The following is a 21,694-nucleotide window of genomic DNA, read 5'->3' as shown; positions in this document are numbered from 1 at the left end:
GGTTGGTCCTTCAGCAAGCCTCCTCCAATACCAGAGCCCCCTTCCTCACATTCTCCACAGCTTAGTATCTTCCCACCACGCCCTCCTCTAGCCACCTCAAAAGCCAGGCAAGTACAATACTCAGAACTGACCACATAGTCCTCCTACTGAAAAGCACTCAAGTCGCCTTCCGAAAACACCAAGCTTCTGAGCAAGAGATCCAAGACAAGAGAGGACTATCACAGAACGGGAGGGAAACGGATCTTAAGGCAGGATGTTCAAGCCTGTCCCAGCGCACTTCCTCACCTGCACACAGGGACCTGGGCCAGGCTTTTCCTCAGGAGCCTCGGACTCAGGACCATCTCCTTGGTATTTTCCACAGATCCTTCTCATCACCATTTGAGTATGTCACATTGTTCTGACATAACAGATGCACACACAAGCTCACCTGAGTTCTGTCTCGGGGGCGGGGGGGGGGTGACTGACGGGGGACTGGCAGGTGCTCTAGCTCCAGCCCCCTCCAGCTGCCTGGCGTCCTCCTGCACCAGAAGTGTCATCAACGCCACTACTAATTCCATGGCCATTGGACACCCACCTGGTTCTGGGGAGACAGGACATGGCTCCGTGCTTCAGGCACCACTAGGAGGAGCACTCAGTCCCCTGTGGACCAGAACCTTCCCCTAACTGAGGCCACAAGCCTGCCTGAAGCACTGGGGGTCTCAGGGGAGTCAGGCCGGTACACTCAGGGTGCAGGAGAACAGGGACAAGTGCCAGGCCTTGTTCCGACTACCTGGGCAACATCTCTGAAATCTGCTTCACACATGGGCCCCTTTCTGCATGTCCCAGCGTGAACTATCCAAATGGGCAACTCTGGACAGCACCAGCAGGCCTGCATGTGTGGCTGCTACAGCAAAACAGATGTGTCCCAGCGGCCACTGGCCTCGGGTTCACCTGCTGTCATTTCACAGAACTCACTTTACAGAATGGTCAAGCACAAGCCCCAGGGGCTGTTCTGTCACACTGTCACCACTACCCCATGCACAGAACAGAGGTTTGTGACAGGCTCTGACCAGCATTTGCAAGCACAGGGGCCTCTCCTGACCGCCAGCTCAGCCTGGGGACAGCCCACCACAGCTAACACAGGATGGAAAGCCACACGCAGAATACGCTCAGAGGGTCAGCCTGTCCATTACTGAAGTACACGACTTTTCTCCCCAGAAGGGCCCTCCACCTGCCCACACTCCCAGGAGCACTGGCATCGCACAACGCTTCCTTCCCTACGTGCAGGACCCCTGCGCCTCACACCTTCCAGGGGTATCTCATAGGCGGCTGCGTGCACCAGTCCCCATGTTATACAGATGGCCACACATTAGGTACTTCAATGCTCTTCCTTTTTACTTATATACCTTAAGTTATTTCCACACAAGTCCCACAAATGTCCCTCCTTATCCTTTGATGCCAAACAGCATCATTCCCCACGTGAACACACAAGTCTGAACGGCTGACCCAAGACCAACAGACCGGTCAGGTGTTTCTCAATGCCGTGTCATAACAGCATCATTTAAGTGTCTGTGACCTGCTAGGAGGAGGGATAGAGTTCATGATGTCACCAAGTAACAGCTGAGTCCAAAGCACCCAACGTCCTCAGCAAGGACTGAAGGGCCCAGAACTAGTAGAGGACAATGGTGCCAGCAGCATGTGCTACGCCCCAGTGCACACTTGTTACAAGCACGTAGCCCTGGCCTCCCTTGGCGGAGGGAGAGGGTTCACGGTCAACCTCCCCAAAGAAGGTGTCAAGTATCTAAATATTACTCCAGATACTGTAACAAACACACCCAATGCACGATGAACAGTCACATAAGAGGTGTTTAAATCAATGTTTTCAAACAAGAAACATACTGGCATGTCCAGAATCTTCAATGAAAATCACAAAAAGTCTTGGAACAGCTATTGGTCAAAAGCAGCAGTTACTACCTTTGTCAATACCAAAGTACCTGAAATTAAAATTGCTTTGTCTTTTTCCAGGCCCAGTGGCACACACCTCTAATCCCAACAGTTCTGGAGGCCGAGATAAGGGGATCACAAGGTTAAAGCCAGGCTCAGCAACTTAGTGAGGCCCTAAGCATTATAGCAAGACCCTGTTTCAAAATAAAAAATATTTATAAAGAGGGGTGGGGCTACAGCTCAGTGGTTAAGCATCCCTTGGGTTCAATTCCCAGTACAAAACAAAAAAGCTCTTTCTTCCTTTTGGGTGGAAACAAATGCCCCTCTTTCTTGCCTGTGGTAACAGAAACTCAAGCTGCCCCACCTTTGCAGCTCGCACAGCTTTGATCTTCAGCAGCAGCTCCACAAATGCCACTCTCACTTTCTCCGAATTGTCATGAAGACTGTGTCTGAGTGCCGGCAAAAGCTGTTCTAATAATGGGTGGCTCAGTTTGTTATCCAGAATTATCGGCAGACACTGCACAAAAGAGAAAGAGAGAGCTCAAAATCAGAACATGCCAAGAAGTTTGTTTAGCAGCACGCTCAGTTCCACCCTTACCCAATGCACCAGGAAAATAAAACACGTAGGGCAAATCACATTTTCCTGGAAGTGCCATCCCACAAGCACTCAACGAGCTAGATCGCTTTGACAACTGGGGGCCAGCCATCACTGCTCCATTCCACAAGACTGATCTGGTGACAGAAGAGACCAGAGTACCCTCTGCCCAACCCTGTAGGACCTTAATTGGAAGATTCAGAGCAAATTGGCAAACATGGCTATGTCTAAAGCCAGGTCTTTAACAGTCAATAAACTTTGCATCCTGACTCAATGTCCACCTGGGTAACTAGTATGCCTGTATGGCTAACCTGGATATTCAGACCCCAGGAGAAGAGGTGAGGACTCAGAATAGGTCAGAGGAGGTGCCAGCTTGGAGCTGAGGTCCCACATTCCCAAACTCATCATCTACTTCCTCCAATTATTAGGAAAAGGGAAACTTCTGCAAGTTCTTGAACTTTTATTTTAATGAGTCATGTTGTTTTAAATTTCAAGGACATGCGGTTTCTAAAGCATCACGTCTAAGCACTTGATTCACTGGGCTGCAGGGCACCTCTGGACACCACCAGAGGCTCCGTGCAGCTCTGCAGGCGTGCCTCCCTGCCTCCCACCTGTCCTAGGGGTTCCCTGTTTTCTGTTTCCACCTTGACCCCAGCACCCACACTGTCCCCCACACATGAGACCCATCTGCCCAAAGCAGTTTGCTGTAACTTGTGGGAGTTTTGTCAGAAGCAACAATTTGCCAGACTGCAGTCAGAAGGACGGAACTGAGGTGCCCGAGCCAGGGCACACTGCTTGAATCACAGCAGCAGGAGACAGCAATCTCAGAGAAGTGCAGAGTGCAGGGGATGAGGAAGAACAGCAGGCAGGTAGGCACTTGAGCAGACGGTGCTGCCATTGCAAAGAAAAGAAGGAATGAGGGAGAGAGAGAGGACCCTGTGGGGTAGCAGAGACTCAGAAAAGGTGGTCAGATTCAGTGGTGCTGGGGGTGGGTAGAGTTGCACCATTTGCCACAAAGACCTTAGGAATGAAGTGTCCCAGCTTCCAGGGCAGCACATTTGGGGATGGCTGGCCCCTGAAGAAAACACCTCCTTCCAGATCTGTCAGCCTGTGCTTGTCTGAGTCTATGTGGCTGTCACGACTCAACTTCTCCTTCCTGAGTCACATTCTTCAAGACCATGCCATCTAAGAGCTGTATGCTGGCCACAGGTGGAACTTCCAGACACTGTCCACTGAGTGAGGCCCTCAGACTGAAGGGCAAGCCATGTGGAAACATAGCACTGGCAGCAGTAAAGAAAAGGAGGTGAGGGCTTGTGACAGTGAGCAGAACAAAGGACTGTTCCGGGGTTGAAGCTGGCTGAGATCAGAGAAACAAGAGCGAAAGTAAGCTTGGCTAGAGGTGCTCCGCTGGCCAAAGACCAGTGCACACTGCAGAGGGGATTTGGAAGTAGTAAGGAAAAGGAAAGTAAGGAACACTCTTCTGACAGTGAAAGGCTGGTGCCAACAACGGGCCACACAGCAGGTGGCTTGCCAAGAGGTCTGCAGGGGAAGAGGCAAGTGGTCCTGTACCTGGTGCGACCCAGGGAAGACCTGCTTTCCTTCAGGTTTCAGCAAGTACCAGGGAGGAAGGGTGCCCAAAGCAAGGACACAAGGAAGCAACAGGCAAGCAGGTCATAGAGCAGTGCCCACAGGCACGGCAGTCTGACGCCAAGTGGGAGAGGAGACAGTCAACGGCAGTGGAGGAAAGTGAGATCACTCAGCTCCTGAGTCAGCTGAAAGAATGTGTCATCATGGCCTGGGCCCCTGTCCCAGGCCCAATGCTACATCATTGCTCTTCTGTTGTCACCAAAGTCATGGAAGCAGAGAAATCAATGACCACCATAGGATCTGACATCCATGTCAGTTTCTGCAAACCCAGGTGACTTGGTCCAGGTTGATTAGGAAATAAAATGTGCCTATGCTTGTCAAGTTTAAACTAGTGTTGGGCTGGTGACAGGTGGGTGAATAAACCATTATTCAAGTTAATCCCAATACATGCTGAGCAGATTCTGTGCAAAGCGGAGTATAATCCCTCTCTAAGGACTTTTAAATACTTATCTGTGAAGATGGCAGACTCACAAAGTGGGCAGAGGAGTAGCTTCATATGGCTCAGGGGGTAGATCAGCAGAGTACAGAAACACCAATGCCAGGCCCAGTGAAGGGGCTCCTGGTGCCTCCAGGGTGGAAGGCGCATGGCCAGGTCACACAGCCATCAGCACAGGCCACGAGCTCTAAGCTGAGGTCCTGCTGTCCTCTCCCTTGCACCTGCAGACCCTGTTCTCAGCCACGACACAGGCATCTTCCCAAGACACTCCACAAAGACAAAAAAGAATGAATTCAAGAGTACTGGGGAGTGCGCCCCGTACAGTGAACACTAGGATCTTATTGGGCAGTCATTTTCTGTAGAAAACACTTTAGTTTCTTTATAATTGTACTTTGCACATACAAAGTATCAACAGCTCTCTCTATGGAGCCCAATAATGGGTATATTTTTGTCTTTTTCCTTCTCTGTATTTTGCTACTATTCTACAATATCTAAACATCACCACATAATTTTAAAAATCTTACCTTCAAGACAGAACAACGAACATCAGCTGAGCTGGTATCAAATGCCAATTCCCCAGTTATTTTCTTCAGGAGATCGATAAGGATGGTTGGGGGCATCATTTCCCAGTACTGGGAAGTTATTTTACAAACACCAAGAATCCCTGTGGAACGGACCATTGGATAAGGATCTTCTAAAAGGCTCTGTAAGTAGGAAGGGAAAAAGGCTTAAAAATCTTAAATCAGTTCCCTTTGTGTTGACATTTGCTTTATACATTAGCATTTGGGGAATCTATAACTTAATAATAGACATTTAAAGTTGTAGAAATATTGGTCACACTGTCTCCAAGGGAATTAGTTCCAGGACCACCCTCTAAGGATGCTGAAGTACAGATGCTCAACTCCCTTAAATAAAGAGGCAAAACAAAAACTGATACACCTTGCCATGCACCTTACTGCGGGATTACTTGTGATGCTAAAACAACGTGTGTTGTCTAGGACACAGTGACTACAACCCTTACAGGTAAAACACATTTTCTCCCAATATCTTCGACCCACACTTGGCTGATCAGATGCAGAGGCCCCACCCCAATGGAGCTTCTGATGTGGAGCACTCAAGAACAGCTCGGAAGCATGTGCAGCTCATTTGCTCCCTGCACACAGGGCCTTGTTCACAGTGGGTCTTGAGCACCAGCTCCACCATTCAGAGCTCTGCACACCATCAGATGTGGCCAGAGTTCATACAGATACTACCCATGTAGTCCACTCTCTTGAATTCCAAAACGCTTTAACGCAGAGCCCAGAAAAAAACAATGCTTCAATCCAAGGCAGGATGGTCAGTGGCTGCTCATGGCTTAGATAATCGTGGTCATGTGCCCCACATGGAAGTACAGGATATCACCAGGGCACAGCCTCACACAGCAACCCAAGCCTACCAGCACAAACCTTACCAACTCACTTCATTAACTACCAACTCACAGGGAACAAAAGGGCAAGAACTCATTCCATGAAATCTAGACTTGGGAAACAGAAGTATCTTCTCCAACAATAACATTAAAAACTAGGGATGCAATCACCATAGGCCCCAGCTATCCCATTCCTGGGTATTTTCCCTAAAGATTTAAAATCAGCATGTTACAGCAATATAGTTACCTCAATGTTTACAGCAGCACAATTCACAGCAGCTAAATTATGGAATCGACCTGGGGTACTGTCAGTACATGGCATTTATATATGGTGTACGTATATATACATATAAATATACACACACACACACACACACACACACACACACACAGTTCTACTCAGTCATAAAAACCAACGAAATTATGCTATTTGCCAGGAAATAGATGGTACTGGAGAATATCACACTAACTGAAATAAGTCAGACTCAGAAACACAAAGGTCAAATATTTTCTCTTGTATGTGCAAACTCGTATAAAATAAAGGAAAGGGAAGGACAGACAAAGGGAAATCAGTGGGTAGAAGAAGGCAATCCAGAGCAGACTAGAGGGATGGTTAAAGGAGGCAATGCAGAATGAGTTCTTAAAAAAAATCACGTCATGTGCATACATAAATACACCACAGGAAACCCCACCTTTATGCATACATAGAAAGCACCAATCAAATATAAATAAACAGATAAACAAAAGGAAGCCTAGCAGAATGGAGGAAGGAGGAGGGAGTGGGAAAAGAAAAGGGGGATCATGAACAGAAATCAAATTCCATGCATGTGTAACTTGCTCACATTGACCCCAACTACTATGTATTACTATAAAGTTCTTAAAGAAACAGTCGAACAGGTGCGGTGGCACTCACCTGTAATCTCAACAACTCTGGAGCTGAAAGAACTCCAGTCCCAGGCCAGCCTGGGCGACTAAGGGAGACCTCATCTTCAAAATGAAAACTAAAATGGGCTAGGGCCGGAGCCAGGGGTGTGGCTCAGTGGTAGAGAACTTGCCTAGAATGTGTGAGACACTGGGTTCAATCTCCAGCACCAAATAAAAAAATAAACAAAAAGAGGTATTTAAAAAAAAAAAATAGACTGGGGATGGGATGGGTTCAGTATGAGCTCCACTGGGTTCAGTCCCCAATGCTTCAAATAATAATGCTGATCCTAGTAAGGAGCAAGTCCAAAGAGACTGCTGGAAAGTGACCCTCAGCCTAACAACGCGTTGACTCAAGTAATACAGAGTCAAACATCACCAGCAAAGCGTGGGCAGCAACTGGGTCTCGCTGACTTCGAGGAACCGCTGCTCACTGCTCCTTAACAGTAATGAAGCACGACTGTGTCCTGCCTCTCAATGCCACCTTCTGAGGTCTCACAGGAAGCACGTTCGAGGAGGGCAGGTCATGTGCACTATAGCTGAAGATGACCAGCAAGCCACACACTGGTCTGTGCGATTGCCACGTGGCACCCTGCCATCACCCAGAGTGCGTGCCTGCTGCTCACGAAGCCCACCCATGCCAGCAGCAGTCATATCCTCTTGACCATGTCTGCCGCAGTCTAGTTGGGCACAAAATAACCAAGCCACCACGAGGCACTTGTAGGTTCAAACAGGAACTCCTTTACTGTCAGAGCTCCCGCGAACGCCACACAAGCAGCCCTTCCAGGAACACCCCAACCGGAAGTCCCTCCTCCGGAACTTCACCAACCAAAGTGAATCCCTGGAAGAACTCCAAAGTAGCGGGCGCCCAAGGCGGACAGCAGGGGTCTATATACAAAACGAATACGCAGCTTAACTTAACCATTATCATCTCAATGGCTCGCTGGCATCACCTCTCAACCACTCCCTTCTGGCAAAAATGCCATGTGTCATTCCAACTCTGCTGTGGCCCTGAACATCTCCCCCTTCTGTTTAATTAAACACCAACCATGTGGCTTAGGGACCGTGCCTGTCTTAGGTTGTCCAATACCACATATGGTCCTTACCCATCATCAGATGAGCTGACCTCAAAGCGTCAGCTTCCTGTCTTAGGTTGCTACCATTGCAATTGGATCTTACCCGTCACTGACTACCGGTCCAGCATACAGCCATACTTGTGGATAGGCCTTTGCACCAGTGGGGGGGTGAGGTTCTTTGCCTCACCTCTGTTGGCCACCAAATTTGGCCTTGGTGTCAGTGGGGGAAGGTAAGGTTTTTTGCCTCCCATCTGTTGGCCCCCAAACTTGGCCTTGGTGCCGGTGGGGGGGGGGGTGAGGTTCTTTGCCTCACCTCTGTTGGCCCCCAAATTTGGCCTTGATGCCAGTGGGGGGGGGTGAGGTTCTTTGCCTCACCTCTATTGGCCCCCAAATTTGGCCTTTGCACCAGTGGGGGGGTGAGGTTCTTTGCCTCACCTCTGTTGGCCCCCAAAATTTTAGACCATCACAAGCAGAAGGGAGGAGGATGCAAAATGCTACGACACCAAGCCAAATGACGGTTCCTTTTGGAAAAATTGCACCACCGATGACACCATCAGCGAAGATACCCCAGCACTACCACAATTTGCTGCACAAACAGATAGTTCACAATGCATACAAGTGATACATAGTCCAGGCAAGTTCTGCAAGCAGTTCAAAACAGAGGAATCTATTAATATGTTCCTTTCCTCACAAAGTAAATCGACTCCTTGATTGAGCATCACTTGTTGAGTTATTATTCATTGATGCATCAGTTTATACAGTTTGTTGTGATAGCTATCGCCGAAGCTGTAGTTTGGTTTTATCTTTGTCTTCACCGACACTGGGATGAAGATAGGAATTCTGGCAATAATGGCTAAAAAAAATTATGTAACATTCCAGCGGGCACTAAAAGAAAGCAATTTTCTAAACAATTTAGCATCCTAAATAGAATTAGATATAATGAAAAGGAAAGGTGAAAGTAAACAAACAGAACTGTTAACCTCCTTTTTTGTTCACATTTAAAAACAATCCTCAACAGCTGTTAACCCAATTTAAATTAAACCATTTAAATCATGTGAATAAAAAAAAAAAATTTGGATCCATTTTTTCATGAGCACTCCTCATATATGATCTATGGACATATGCACATACAGACACACAACACAAAACACAAGTGTGCACACATAACATACAACATATAACATAATAGTAAAGGCCTTGTAGCTTTTCACAGGTGAAATCTCCATTGCAATGTTTAAAAACTCCACAATCAAAAAATAGAACTGATCAAAAAAACATTAACCTAGGTCTGTATGAGCTCAAAAAATAAAACAGAATTTCATCATGTGGGAAAGGGCAATAATAAAATAGATATTGAAAAAAGCATATCCCATTCTTCTTCCTGTAACTTGCATATGGGTCTGAAGGTATTCCCACAAGCAAGCCCCAAGGCTTTTTTTTTTTTAACATTTGAAATAGGCTTTAATGGTGTTCATTATTCATTAGCCTCCAGGTGTGGGAGAACCACTGTTGCAGATGTAAGGATATTGGCTATTATGGATTTGAGCCAAATCATCTTCTTTTTAGTCTGTAGAAATTGTTTTAGTTAGTCTCTCTGGAATACAAATTGGCTGCTGTTCTCCCTGTGGAAACACACAAACAGACCCCCAACTCCAGACAATCACTGGGTCAGGACCTTTCCATTGTCCTTTTAGAATATCTTTCCAAAGTACTTTAGGCTTATGTACATTTTTTGGATACATATGCCTTTCTGCAGCACTAAGACCTGATGAATCCAAATTTAAAAAGTTTAGAGTAAAAAGGGTTATTTTAAGTTTATCTTTGGGGGATATATACCCCTACCCAATTCCCTCTTTTTGCTTTAATAAGTACATTTTAATAGTTTGATGAGCTCTTTCAACTATGCCTTGTCCCTGTGGATTGTATGGGATTACTGATATATGAGTAATGCCAAATGATGAGCAAAATTGTTTAAAAGAGGTAGAAGTATAACCAGGACCATGGGGTGAGAATCTAAATTTAAAGACAGCATAGCCCAATCTAAAACTTGTGGAGCCTAATCCCCTGGAACCTCTTTCTATAGTACGGCTGGAAAATTTACCATGCAGGCTGGGTATTATTAATAACTGTGCTATTCTATCTCCTGGTGAAATTACTGATATACCCCTTGGAGAACTGGCTATAATTTTTATTTCACCTTCATAATCGGGATCAATTACACCAGGACTTATCATAAGTCCTTTTAGAGTAGAAGAACTGCGTCCTAATAATAAGCCTACTGTTCCTTGGGGAAGAGGTCCTTTTACCCCTATGGGAATGATTTGAACTCTCATCTCTGGAGTTAGTACTGCTCTGGCGGAGGCGCAGATGTCCAACCCTGCGCTCCCTCTAGTTTGTCTGATGAGGGATTTAATGGACAATGTGTCCTGGGCACTACCCTGATGGTGTTGCTGGGTTCCTCCATTGCCCTGTATATTTGTGGTTGTGGGCCCCAGAGCATTGGGCCCCCTAGTCCGTTTTTTGTCAATGGAGCCCGATGGTTTCCTCCACGATATTGTGGGTAAACACCTGGTCCTTGTCCGCGTTTTGATAATAACGGAGTACCCTCTATGGTGGTTTGAGAACGGCATTCATTAGCCCAATGTCTCCCTCCACGGCATCGTGGGCAAATACCTGGTATTCTACTCCTTTGATACCTAGTTTTGTTAAATCTTCCTCCTATGGGGCAATTCCTTTTAAAATGTCCTGTTTGTTCACAATTGTAGCATGTTTTCGGCCTGGCATCTAAAGCCTATTGTACTGCAGCTGCCAAGACTTGCCCTTGTTCATTAATGTCTCTACATAATTTAATATATATGTTTAAGTCTTCATGTTTCCATGGTCTAATGGCCTCCTTGCACCAACAATTTGCTTGTTCAAAGGCTAGCTGTTTAATTAATGGCATTGCTTGCTCTGTATCCCCAAAAACTCTGGTAGCTATTTGAATAAGCCTATCTACAAATTCAGCGTAAGGTTCATTAGCTCCTTGTATTACCTTAGATAACTGACCTTGTAAACCTCCATGTCCTTGTAAAGTCTTCCATGCCCTAACTGCATTTATAGCAATTTGTAAGTATACACCAGGATCATATGCAATTTGTTGCTGCTGATCCTCATAAGGTCCCTTTCCTAACAACATTATCTAGATTTCTCTGAGGATAACCAGCTGCTGCATTTTGCCTAGCCGTCTCCGTGCAAAATTCCTCATTGGCAACCTTCCATAACAGGTATTGTCCTCCATTTAGCACAGCTTTACACATATTAGTCCAATCTGCTGGCGTCATGTTCAAGTTGGTAATGGATTCGACCAAGCTTACAGTGAAGGGTGCTTGAGGACCATAGGTTGTTACAGCCTCTTTTAGCTGCTTCACTGTTTTGAAATCTAAAACATGGTGATTTTGCTGTCCTCATGCCGCCTCAAATACAGGGCATGCTAATCTTTGAGGTCCTGTCTCAGGATCCCATCTATCAACTATGGGGGTTGGGGGCCTCCCAGCATATGTTGTCTCCCTAGGTGGAGCTGTCGGTTGGACATTTATTTACGCCCTCTGTTGATAGAAAGGTGTTGTTAGCAATCTCCCGTTGTAACTTCTCTCCAGACAGCCTCTCCTTCTCTAAAGTTTTTTCCCCTGTCTGTCTAACTTGAGAGAGTTCCTCTTTTACTTGATTTAAAATGTCTTCTCCTTGACTAAGCAAACAAGATTGTACCAACGTCCGTAACGGTAATGTCCCAACTGGCAGAGTTCCTGGGCTTTCCTTTTGTATCTTTTTTAAATCTTCACCATGATGGTTCCATTGTGATATATTTAACAACCCCTCTTTAATGAATCATGGGCTACACCTTTGTATCGTTTTAACGTATGCCCTAACTGTTCTTGATTTTACTGAGATGCCTCCTTCCTCTAGCACTTTATTTAACGCCCTTTTGGTTTGGTTCTTATTAATTTTTAATTCCATGTTTCCGTGACGAAGATACCCTACACTAAGATAATGCAAAACAAAACCGAGACAAAATGAAACAAAAATGGAACAAAAATTCATTATATCAGCCTTTCTATCCTCCTGAAATGTCCATCCGTCCTTTCTCCCTATCTGTTCCTAAGATGCAAATAGTTTTTCCTCAGATGTGAGCAGTATTTCTTATGTCCCACCCATCTCCAGTGACTGGCAACTTAAAACAAAAGTGAAACAAAATGACAGAAGAATCTTTAAATGGTTACCATCCTCTCGCACTGCCCTCAGGAGCAAGCAGTTTACCTTATCACTTACCCTCAGGCCTTCCCCACATGGGTCACCAAATGCCGCAGTCTGGCTGGGCACAAAATAACTGAGCTGCCACAAGGCACTTGTAGGTTCAAACAGGAACTCCTTTATTGCCCAAGCTCCTGGAATGCCACACAGGAGGCCCTTCCAGGAACACCCCCAACTGGAAATCCCTCCTCCGGAACTTCACCAACCAACATGGAACCTCACCAACCAACATGGATTCCTCCCCAGGAATCCCTGGGAGAACTCCAAAGTAGGCGGACAGCAGGGGTCTATATACAACTGAATAGGCAGCTTAACTTAACCATTATCATCTCAATGGCTCCCTGGTGTCACCTCTCAACCACTCCCTTCTGACAAAAATGCCATGTGTCATCCCCACTTGGCTGTGGCCCTCAACACATGTCAAAGGGCCATGTGGTGACCGACCCACATCATCAAGAATGCTCATGATAGTGCCACTGCCAAGGACATGGTTTTCAGCCACGCCCACCAGTAAGAGGCACCTGACTGTATTCCCAACCCCACGTTCCATGTTACCACTGACATATTCTTAGTGCCCCCCAGACAGTGGCACCTGCTGCTGCGTTAGCACTGGGATGAGCTAAACAATTCCTTAGCATTCTTTATTTTGAGTTTGTTGCATCCCATGAAATACTGATTCCCAGCTCCACATAGGAATGGCCAAACAAGCAGCAGGGCCAGGACTGAGGCAAAGCTGTCTGAGCTTTGCTCCCCACTCTGCCTGCTGAGGTGTTCCAAACCCCTACATGTGGTCAGGAACAGGAGTGACCATCCTGTAGGGCCAAGCAGTCAAAGTTCACAAAACAATGAGCAGCACTGTGAGTGGGAAGGGGCAGCTGACACACCCCAGAGCAGGGCAACCCGTGTGTGCAGCACAAGTGGCTCAAAGCTCTGCACCTGAGTTACCAGAGCAACTGCCAAGAGCTACCAAGCCCAGCTGTGGTCTGCCCAGCAACATCTGCCCACACACTTCCAAAGGAACCTTTCTGAACACATGAGTGGATAAGCCGAGCACAACATGCTGAAGACTGCTTATTTCCAGGGTTCATGTCAGATCCTAGCTGTACTACCAGTTCAACTTTCCACAGGTGAAGTTTCTCATAAATCAGAAACAAACGAAGGAGCATTCAGGAGTACCATGGGTAACATCAGGGCGGTGACTACTCTTCCTGTCATTCTGCTACTAACCAGAACAAAAAGACATAACACATCAAAGGTGAGGGGACCAGAACCAGCACTCTCTAGCCACAGAAGACAGGCAGCCCCCTGCCAGAATGCACCTCCCTGGAAGCACAGCAGTGTCTGCATGCTCCCCGGGACTTCAGGCTGGCACACCAAGCCACCCCGAGAGATGAAGACACAGAGACGACCAACAGCTCGTCAGAAGTCACAGCCATCAAGTGGGAGGTGGTGTCAAAGTCAGGGGTCTACATGATGCCCGTCTCCACTAGGGGACAGGGGCACCACGTATGATGGTCACAACTACAGGGGAGAAAGAAAAACTCAATGTCCCAATGGACTGACAGAAGAAAGGGATGGCAGGTCTTGGTCTCAGTTTTCAAGGAGGCTGGGAGGATGGGCCCTTCTCTGAAGCAGGGCCCTCAGTTCCTCAGGGGAAGGCCCCTGAGGCTCTTGCCAGCAGCAGCAGTGCCCCCACATGCGCAGAGCTGGAGCGCAGAGGCAGCCTGACCACATGGGATACGTACATACAGTTCTTCAAACTGTTTCTGAATTTCACTATCCATTTCCATGGTGTGGAAGTTTGGGTCTCTAACAGGAAATGCTTCAATAAACAGCAATGCAGCATTGGATCGCACTTCTGAGTTTCTGGCCTGTAATAATAAGAGAAGAGTAGTTCAGAATTCCAGAAAAGCACACAAAGCCTTCAGTCTAATGTTCTCAAATGAATACTTCTATTACCTTAACAGAAACCTGTGTACAAGTTAAAGACAATTACAGCATTGAAAATGACCAAGCTAGGGGCTGGGGATGTGGCTCAAGCGGTAGCGCGCTCGCCTGGCATGCGTGCGGCCCGGGTTTGATCCTCAGCACCACATACAAACAAAGATGTTGTATCCGCCAATAACTAAATAATAAATATTAAAAATTCTCTCTCTCTCCCTCTCTCTCCTCTCTCACTCTCTCTTTAAAAAAATAAAAGAAAGAAAGAAAATGACCAAGCTAGCCTAAGGGTGGCTCAGTGGAGCACTAGGCCCAGGAGCTCAACATGCCTACAGGGTGAGCAGACTCAACTTGGTAAGGACACCCTGAAATCAAGCCAACCTCGATGTCCACAGACATAAAAGATTATCTTCTTCACATCAAAGCCCATCTTATGCGACGAAGAGACAGTCATCCCATGTCAGGAGACCAGCAAGGTTTATGGAGACTTGTGTGTCCGTGAGGATGCTCAGGAAGTCTCTGCCTCTTGCCCTGTTGTGGGCATGAGGACACTGGGGTGGAGTGGGGATGAGGAATGGGCAGCCCACCCAGCCTCAGTGGTGTTCACACACGTCCCCAGTCTCATTCCTGACTTGCTACTTCAAAATAACTGTGTACTCAGCACTGAACTAATCTACCTTTCCAATTAAGTGCATCCAAAAAATGGTTTTGCTAAAGATTTGATCAGAAGGCTGAGAGGTGAGTTCAAGGCCAGTGTGGGCAAGTTAGTGAGACCTTGTCTCAAAATAAACAGTAAGAAAGGCTGGAGATATGGCTCAGTGGCAGAGTACCCCTGGGCTCAATCCCCAGTGCTGCAAAAACAAGGAAGAAGAAAGAAAAGATTCTGAGAGCTGGGCATAGTGGGTGCGTGCCTGATCCCAGCCACTCAGGAGGCTGAGTAAAGAGGACTGCTGGAGCCCAGGGTAACAGATCAGGACTTCATCTTTAAAAAAGAATTTTGTTCCAAAATTCCAGAAAACACAGGTCTGCAGCCTTACTCTTACCACCAAGTCCACTATGAATGATGGGTTCCAATCAGAGCCCACCCGGCCCCGCTCCTCGTGCGCACCTTCAGCCCCCTCCACAGGATGGGCTTGTACAGCCTGTACAGCATCTCCTCCACACCCTGCCGCGCCTTCTGACGGTGGAAGTAACTCAGCACCTGCAGGCCAGACCAGGGAAGGGAGGAAAAAAAGGGTGCTGCTGCTTTCAAGAATTTGAAAGGTGACAAGTGACTCTTTTCTTTCTGTGGACCACGTTATCAACTCTGGTATTAATGATGGGCTCACTTCACAGACTTTTAAACAGCAGTGATATATAATTCATTCCATGAAACCCAACCTCTCACAGCACAGGGTTCTGTCTCAGTAATAGCACAGCTCTGCTGTCCTCATATAACCCTCATGACAGGAACACAACTGCCAGGCACCAAACATCCATATCCCAAGGAACCCCGCCAATCGATGTGTGAAAGCGTAACTGGATTCTTAAGTTTAGCCAACAATGACCTGAGGACAAAAAGCATGGGACAGATCTCAACCCTGTGCTCACAGTCCATGTGACAAGGGCCTCCTCGCTCACCTCCCGCACTCTGGCATGCACTGGAGACCTCCTGGGCAGGTGGATGCCGTGGAACATGAAGTCCTGGATGCAGTCACTCTCGATGGCCTGCAACGACCAACACAGGGCCTGGCACTTGGCACATGAACAGCATGCCTCCTGTCCTCAGAGAAAACCTTTATTCTAAGTCCCTAATTATGACAGTGCCTTCAGTTTCCACAAACCAAGGAGAAGGTTCAGCTGCTATCCTGCCTGACAAAGCATCGAGTCTGTGCCACACAGCAGGGCAGGCTTCTACCTACCACTCAAGGCCACTAATGACAGACTGAGGGGCGAGGGCACACAGACCTGGAGTCCCCTACCCTATGACATGGCTGACATGAATGATCTCTGCAAACCTGAGCCTCACAGAACTGAAGAGGAACTACCTCTACAGTGGAGGCCAGGACTCCAAAGAGACTGAAATAAGAATTCTCGGGGCTCATGGTGAGAAGGGCTGGGCAGGGGAGGGTGTGGGAACCTCCTCAGCAGACCTCATGTGAAGCCAAAGAGGAAAGACTTGCAACAGGAGCCCAAAACCTCAGCGACGATCTGGTCCATTACCCTACATTGTGGTCCCTCCACCCGTTATTCCAAGGTTCTAAGGGAGGCCGAGAGGAGGCTGTGCTATCAACTGGCTTCTTCTTGGTCATCTTAAAAAATATCTCCTTCGCCGGAAGCCACCAATAGGTCTCCACATCACTGAACGTGAAACAGAAACCTGTGGGACCTATGATGAAACCTGAGCCACTACACTGCTTGGGAAGCCAGCAACACTGCGAGGCTGAACCCAACCAGCCACTCCACACCACAGATGAGTGGCCTAGCCTCCAACAGGCCAGCGCAGACTAGAGGGCCACGTGGGGCTGGGATGCAGCTCAGTGGGAGAGCGCTTGCCTAGCATGCGTGAGGCCGTGGGTTCCAATCTAGTGCCACAAAAAAGGGAAACAACCAAGCAGGAACAGTCTTCAAGAAGTGATTTACAAGGAAACAACATGTTGGTAACTTTTTGGATCCTGACTCAAAAGATTTTAAAAGACACTTTGAGACAAGTAGAAAAACTTAATATGGTTGATTAATTTAAAAAAATACCAAGAATTTATTGTTAGTTTTTTAGGTTTTTTAGGCATAAACACACTTTTTAGAGATACACACTGAATTTTATAGAAATGAAACATCAAATCTGGAATTTGCTTTAAAAACTTAAAGGAAGTGCGAGGCATGTGGCACATGTCTATAATCCCAGTGGCTTGGGAGGCTGAGGCAAGAAGATCGTGACTTCAAAGCCAGCCTCAGCAACTTAGTAAGCTCCCAAGCAACTCAGTGAGTCCCTGTCTCTAAATAAAATATAAGCAAAGGGCTGGGGATGTGGCTCAGTGGTTAAGTGCCCCAAAATAAAACAACAAAAAACTCCAAGGGAGAAAAGAAGAGGAAGTAGGGCTGAGAAATGCACATTTTGGAGATAATTTTGTACAAGTCTAGTCAATTCTTTTCTTGAAACACTACTAGAGAAAATGGGGTAGAACACTCTAAAGACAAACACTGTTTCCTGAGAACAAGTTTTATGCAGTAATAAAACAATGCAAAGGAAAAAAAGCATAACAATTCTGGTTCTGCCCCCAAAGTTTATTCTAAAACTTTTAAAAGTTGTCTGCAAGGGAATCTAATGGAAACTTATGTTCTAGAAGCAATGTCAGTTGACATGTGGCAAGAGAAACAAGTGTTAGGCAGAAGAGTGTGGCCGCAGAGGCTGGGGTTGTGGCTCAGTGGTAGCGCACTTGCCTACCATGCATGAGGCACTGGGTTCGATCCCCAGCACCACATACAAATAAAATAAAATAAAGGTCCATCAACAACTTAAAAATATTTAAAAAAAAAAGAGTGTGGCCGCACGCCCATTGGCCATGGCCAGCTCGCCAGAGCAGCAGGATGCTTAGCGCTTCCTCGAGAACCCAGCCTGAGGACAGCATGAGGGAAAACAGACAGCGCTCAATGTTCCACTGCAATTCTGAATTCCATGCCATGTCTGCATAATCCGAGTGTCACAGCTGCTAACGGCTAACATTCTCAAAACAATGCAACAGGAGGAGGTATCTGAGGGTCCTGAACAGTGCTAAGCACAGAAACAGGACGCAAGCCACCACACAGCTTTAGGCTTTGTAGGGGCCACATTAAAAACACAGTAAAAGTAAATAATATATTTTGTTTGTTAGTATTATTCTGACAGTATCTTTTATTGTTATTATTATTTTTTTTTTTTTTAGAGAGAGAGAGAGAGAGAATTTTATTATTTATTTTTTAGTTCTCGGCGGACACAACATCTTTGTTGGTATGTGGTGCTGAGGATCAAACCCGGGCCGCACGCATGCCAGGCGAGCACGCTACCGTATGAGCCACATCCCCAGCCCTTTTATTGTTATTTTTAAAGATGTTTTGTTTATATATAGTTTGAAATACTTTTGTATTTTAATTCATAACATATTCTAATATTATTTTTTACATTAAAATATATTTATTAATGCTTTCTACATCCAAACCACTACCGTTTCAACATAAAATCAATATTTTTAGAAAGGACTGGTGAGATATTTTGAAATCTGGAGTGTATCTTGCACTTTCAGCACTCCGCGATTAGGACAGGCCACATTCCTGGCCCCCAAACACGTGACTAGACACTCCAGGTTTCAAGCTGTGGAACAAGGGGCCAGACCTTGATTCCACTCAAGCCACACTCCAGCAAGTGACACGAGGCCACAGCTGCCCTTGCATGAAGTGCACCAGCAAGTGACACACCCATCAAGGTCCTCCAACCTCCCCTCCTTCGCACCACCCAGGGTTAAACATCCCTCCTTGGTGACTCTCAGTAACCAGAGTACAATCAACATCTGATGTAAATACCTCCAATATGTTCCCTGAAGCCTTCTTCCAAGCTCTGAAATAAATTTCTGCAATGTATACCATCAAATACCTTTTGAAAAAAAAAATGAAAATTTTATTAGTACAAGTTTAAAAAATTATATTATTGGCATATATCATTTTAGGGACCCTCCTACCTCAGGGGAGAGGAAACTTTGCCTAACTAGAGCTCTCAAATCATCTGCAGAGATGTCACCTACCTGAAGCAGAAAGTAGAAAATGGCAAGTCTGGGGAAGGAAGGTGAGTGGCAGACTCCTCTCCTCAGTAAAAGGTACCCCTTTACTGAGAGCTTGACCATTTTCTGAGACTATGAGAACATAAGCCCAGAACCAAGTCTAAGGTCAAAAGTTTTAAGTATTAGAAATGTTTATGTGGAATCATTCTCAACTTTCCAGACTATTAATTCCTCACCTATAGGAAGCCTCATGACACCAGAATTGACTTCAGAGTCACAGAAGTTTAGAAACCTATTAGTTCAACCCAACATTCTACAAATGTAGAACATCCGAGATCAGAACCCAAGCCTAACTTGGACCCGACACGGCTGCCTGACACTGGGACACTATACCCAACGCCCACCTAGAAACAATCGTGAGGATGGACCTGCAACACATGTGGCCCTGTCCCTGACGGCTGCTGGGACGAGGGTGGTGCTGGTACAGCACCCTCCACCAGTACCTCTGGTGCTTGCTCAGCTCCTCCCAGCCCACATTCAAGTGGAAGGTGAAGTAGACATTCAAAGTGTTTTCAGATACACTAGTGACCTGAGCTTCACTGTGAATCTTTGTGGCCAAGATCTAACCGGCATCTGATCCGACTATTTAAAGAACTATCACAAGTTAAATCTCAATTTCAATGGTCACTATTGAAAGATTTATGACCTATAGAGGGTAAAACAAAAATACTACTCAGTGATACAACAATAAATAATAAGTAATGAAAGACACAACTTCTAAGGCTTTCATATATTACATTAACTATTAAAAGTCAGGAAAAATGGAATCTTTCAAAATCAGATTAAGATAGCATAAAATTTTAATTACCTTTAATACTTACTTTTGTAATCCCTGTAACTGGTTTTTAATGGTTCCATGGATCATTTTAATGAAGTTTATATTCCAATTGAAGAGAGAACTAAGAAATCTTCGTCCCTACAAATAAAAAATGTATAGCATTCAAATTGTATTTAAATAAGAACTTTCAATAATGATTCTATTAAACCTAGCTGTTCCTAAAAAGGAAGTGCAGCTGTAACTTGGATGTATGCACAGGAATGGAGTTGGGAAGGCTGCAGGTGGTGGCTCTTGTCCACAGAAGCCTATGCTACCCTGGAGCTGCAGAGTCTCCTGCCCTGGGATGGAGTAGAGTGCCTCTGTTCTGGCAGAATCATACAGACCCAAACCAGGGGTCCATAAACATTTCGTTCTGGCTCCACTGTGGATAGGAGGTCCAGAATCAAAGAATGAGCCAAGCATGGTGACATAGACCTGTAATACCAGTGACTCAGGAGACGGAGACAGGAGGATCGCAAGTTAGGGGCCAGCCTCAGCAACTTACTGACACACTGTCTGGGAGGGGGGAAAAAAGAGCTGGGGATGTGGCTCAATGGTGAAGTGTCCCCTGGGTTCAATCTCCAGTACCAAAAAAATAAATAAATAAAATAAAATGCCTAAAATGGAACTGAGTAACAGTTTACTTAAATTGTGATAAATGAAAACACTTGAGCCAGTCTGGGGGCTGACACACCTGCAATCCCAGCAACTCAGGAGGCTGGGGCTGGAAAATCCCAAGTTCAAGGCCAGCCTTAGCAGCTTCGATAGGCCACAGACAACTTAGCAAAATTCTATCTCAAAAAATAAAAAGAGCTAGGAATATAGCTCAGTGGTGGAGCACCTGAGGTTCTATTCCCAGTACCAAATAAAGAAATTAGACTCAGTAGATAAGAGTTCAAGTGTTTGCCAAGTGAGAATTTTCATACATACTGAGCCTGAGCATGATGACATCAATTATACCGTGTAAGATTAATTCATGTGCATGCTACTAGACTACAGCTGCACTATGAGCTAAGAGTACAAGTTCGCACTCTGCGGGACACATCACACTGCCCTTGAGCTTACCAGTGACCACACCATGGTCTCTGCTGCTCACCAGCACCACTACAGGTAGTGTGGCCCTGAAGAAACAGCAGGCCAACTGGAAGGAGGCCACTAGGGTGGTGTGGCTCAGTGGCAAAGCACTTGCTCAGCATGACAGAGGCCCTCAGTCCAAGCCCCAGTGCACACAAAACCAAACCAAATCATGTTAAAAACAGCAGTATCCAGTAGGAGTAGACAGCATGGAGGGCAGGGCTGCTATAGCTCAGTGACTCAAAGCTCACCTGGCATGTGCAGGCCCCAGTCCCCAGAAGAGTTGTGGCTCAAAATGACTGGAAGTGAGCTGACTTAATCAGTGATGACTGATTAGGAAACAGCATAGGTGTCCTACACTCATATGAGCACAAAATTTTAAAGGGGGTGGGGTGGGGGCGGGGCACAACAAACCTAATCCTATGCCTCACACCTGCGCTCAGGTGTGGGATGAACTGGTGCAATTCAACTGCTCACGTGAGTTGATGTAAATAAACAGATTGGCATGACTCCCCATTTTTTGTTTTTTTGGTACCGAGGATTGAACTCAGGGGCACTGGACCACTGAGCCACATCCCCAGTCCTGTTTTGTATTTTATTTAGGGACAGGTTCTCACTGAGTTGCTTAGTGCCTCACCAATGCTGAGGCTGGCTTTGAACTTGTGATCCTCCTGCTTCAACCTCCTGAGCCACTGGGATTACAGATGTACACCACTGTGCCCGGCTGTGACTACCCTTATAACTTGTTTACTCTCCCAAACTTCCTAACAATCCTGGCG

The 21,694-nt window shown here is 46.2% G+C and overlaps 1 protein-coding gene across 2 annotated transcripts in view; it reads right to left on the bottom strand.

Moving 5' to 3' along the window:
* Positions 1-21,694, bottom strand: part of Ncapg2 (non-SMC condensin II complex subunit G2) — a 68,698-nt gene that overhangs the window by 32,159 nt on the left and 14,845 nt on the right. For both annotated transcript variants that reach the window (XM_076859344.2, XM_076859352.2), the window contains exons 7-13: positions 19,846-19,940; positions 18,771-18,840; positions 15,855-15,941; positions 15,343-15,435; positions 14,039-14,164; positions 5,126-5,305; positions 2,288-2,440 (exon numbers count right to left, since the gene is read on the bottom strand). In XM_076859344.2, coding sequence (XP_076715459.2) covers positions 2,288-2,440; positions 5,126-5,305; positions 14,039-14,164; positions 15,343-15,435; positions 15,855-15,941; positions 18,771-18,840; positions 19,846-19,940 — 804 coding nt within the window. The remainder of the gene's footprint in view (positions 1-2,287; positions 2,441-5,125; positions 5,306-14,038; positions 14,165-15,342; positions 15,436-15,854; positions 15,942-18,770; positions 18,841-19,845; positions 19,941-21,694) is intronic.

The sequence above is a fragment of the Callospermophilus lateralis genome, chromosome 1, assembly GCF_048772815.1.
Source record: "Callospermophilus lateralis isolate mCalLat2 chromosome 1, mCalLat2.hap1, whole genome shotgun sequence".
NCBI lineage: Eukaryota > Metazoa > Chordata > Mammalia > Rodentia > Sciuridae > Callospermophilus > Callospermophilus lateralis.
This window is presented reverse-complemented; position numbering and strand designations above follow the sequence as displayed.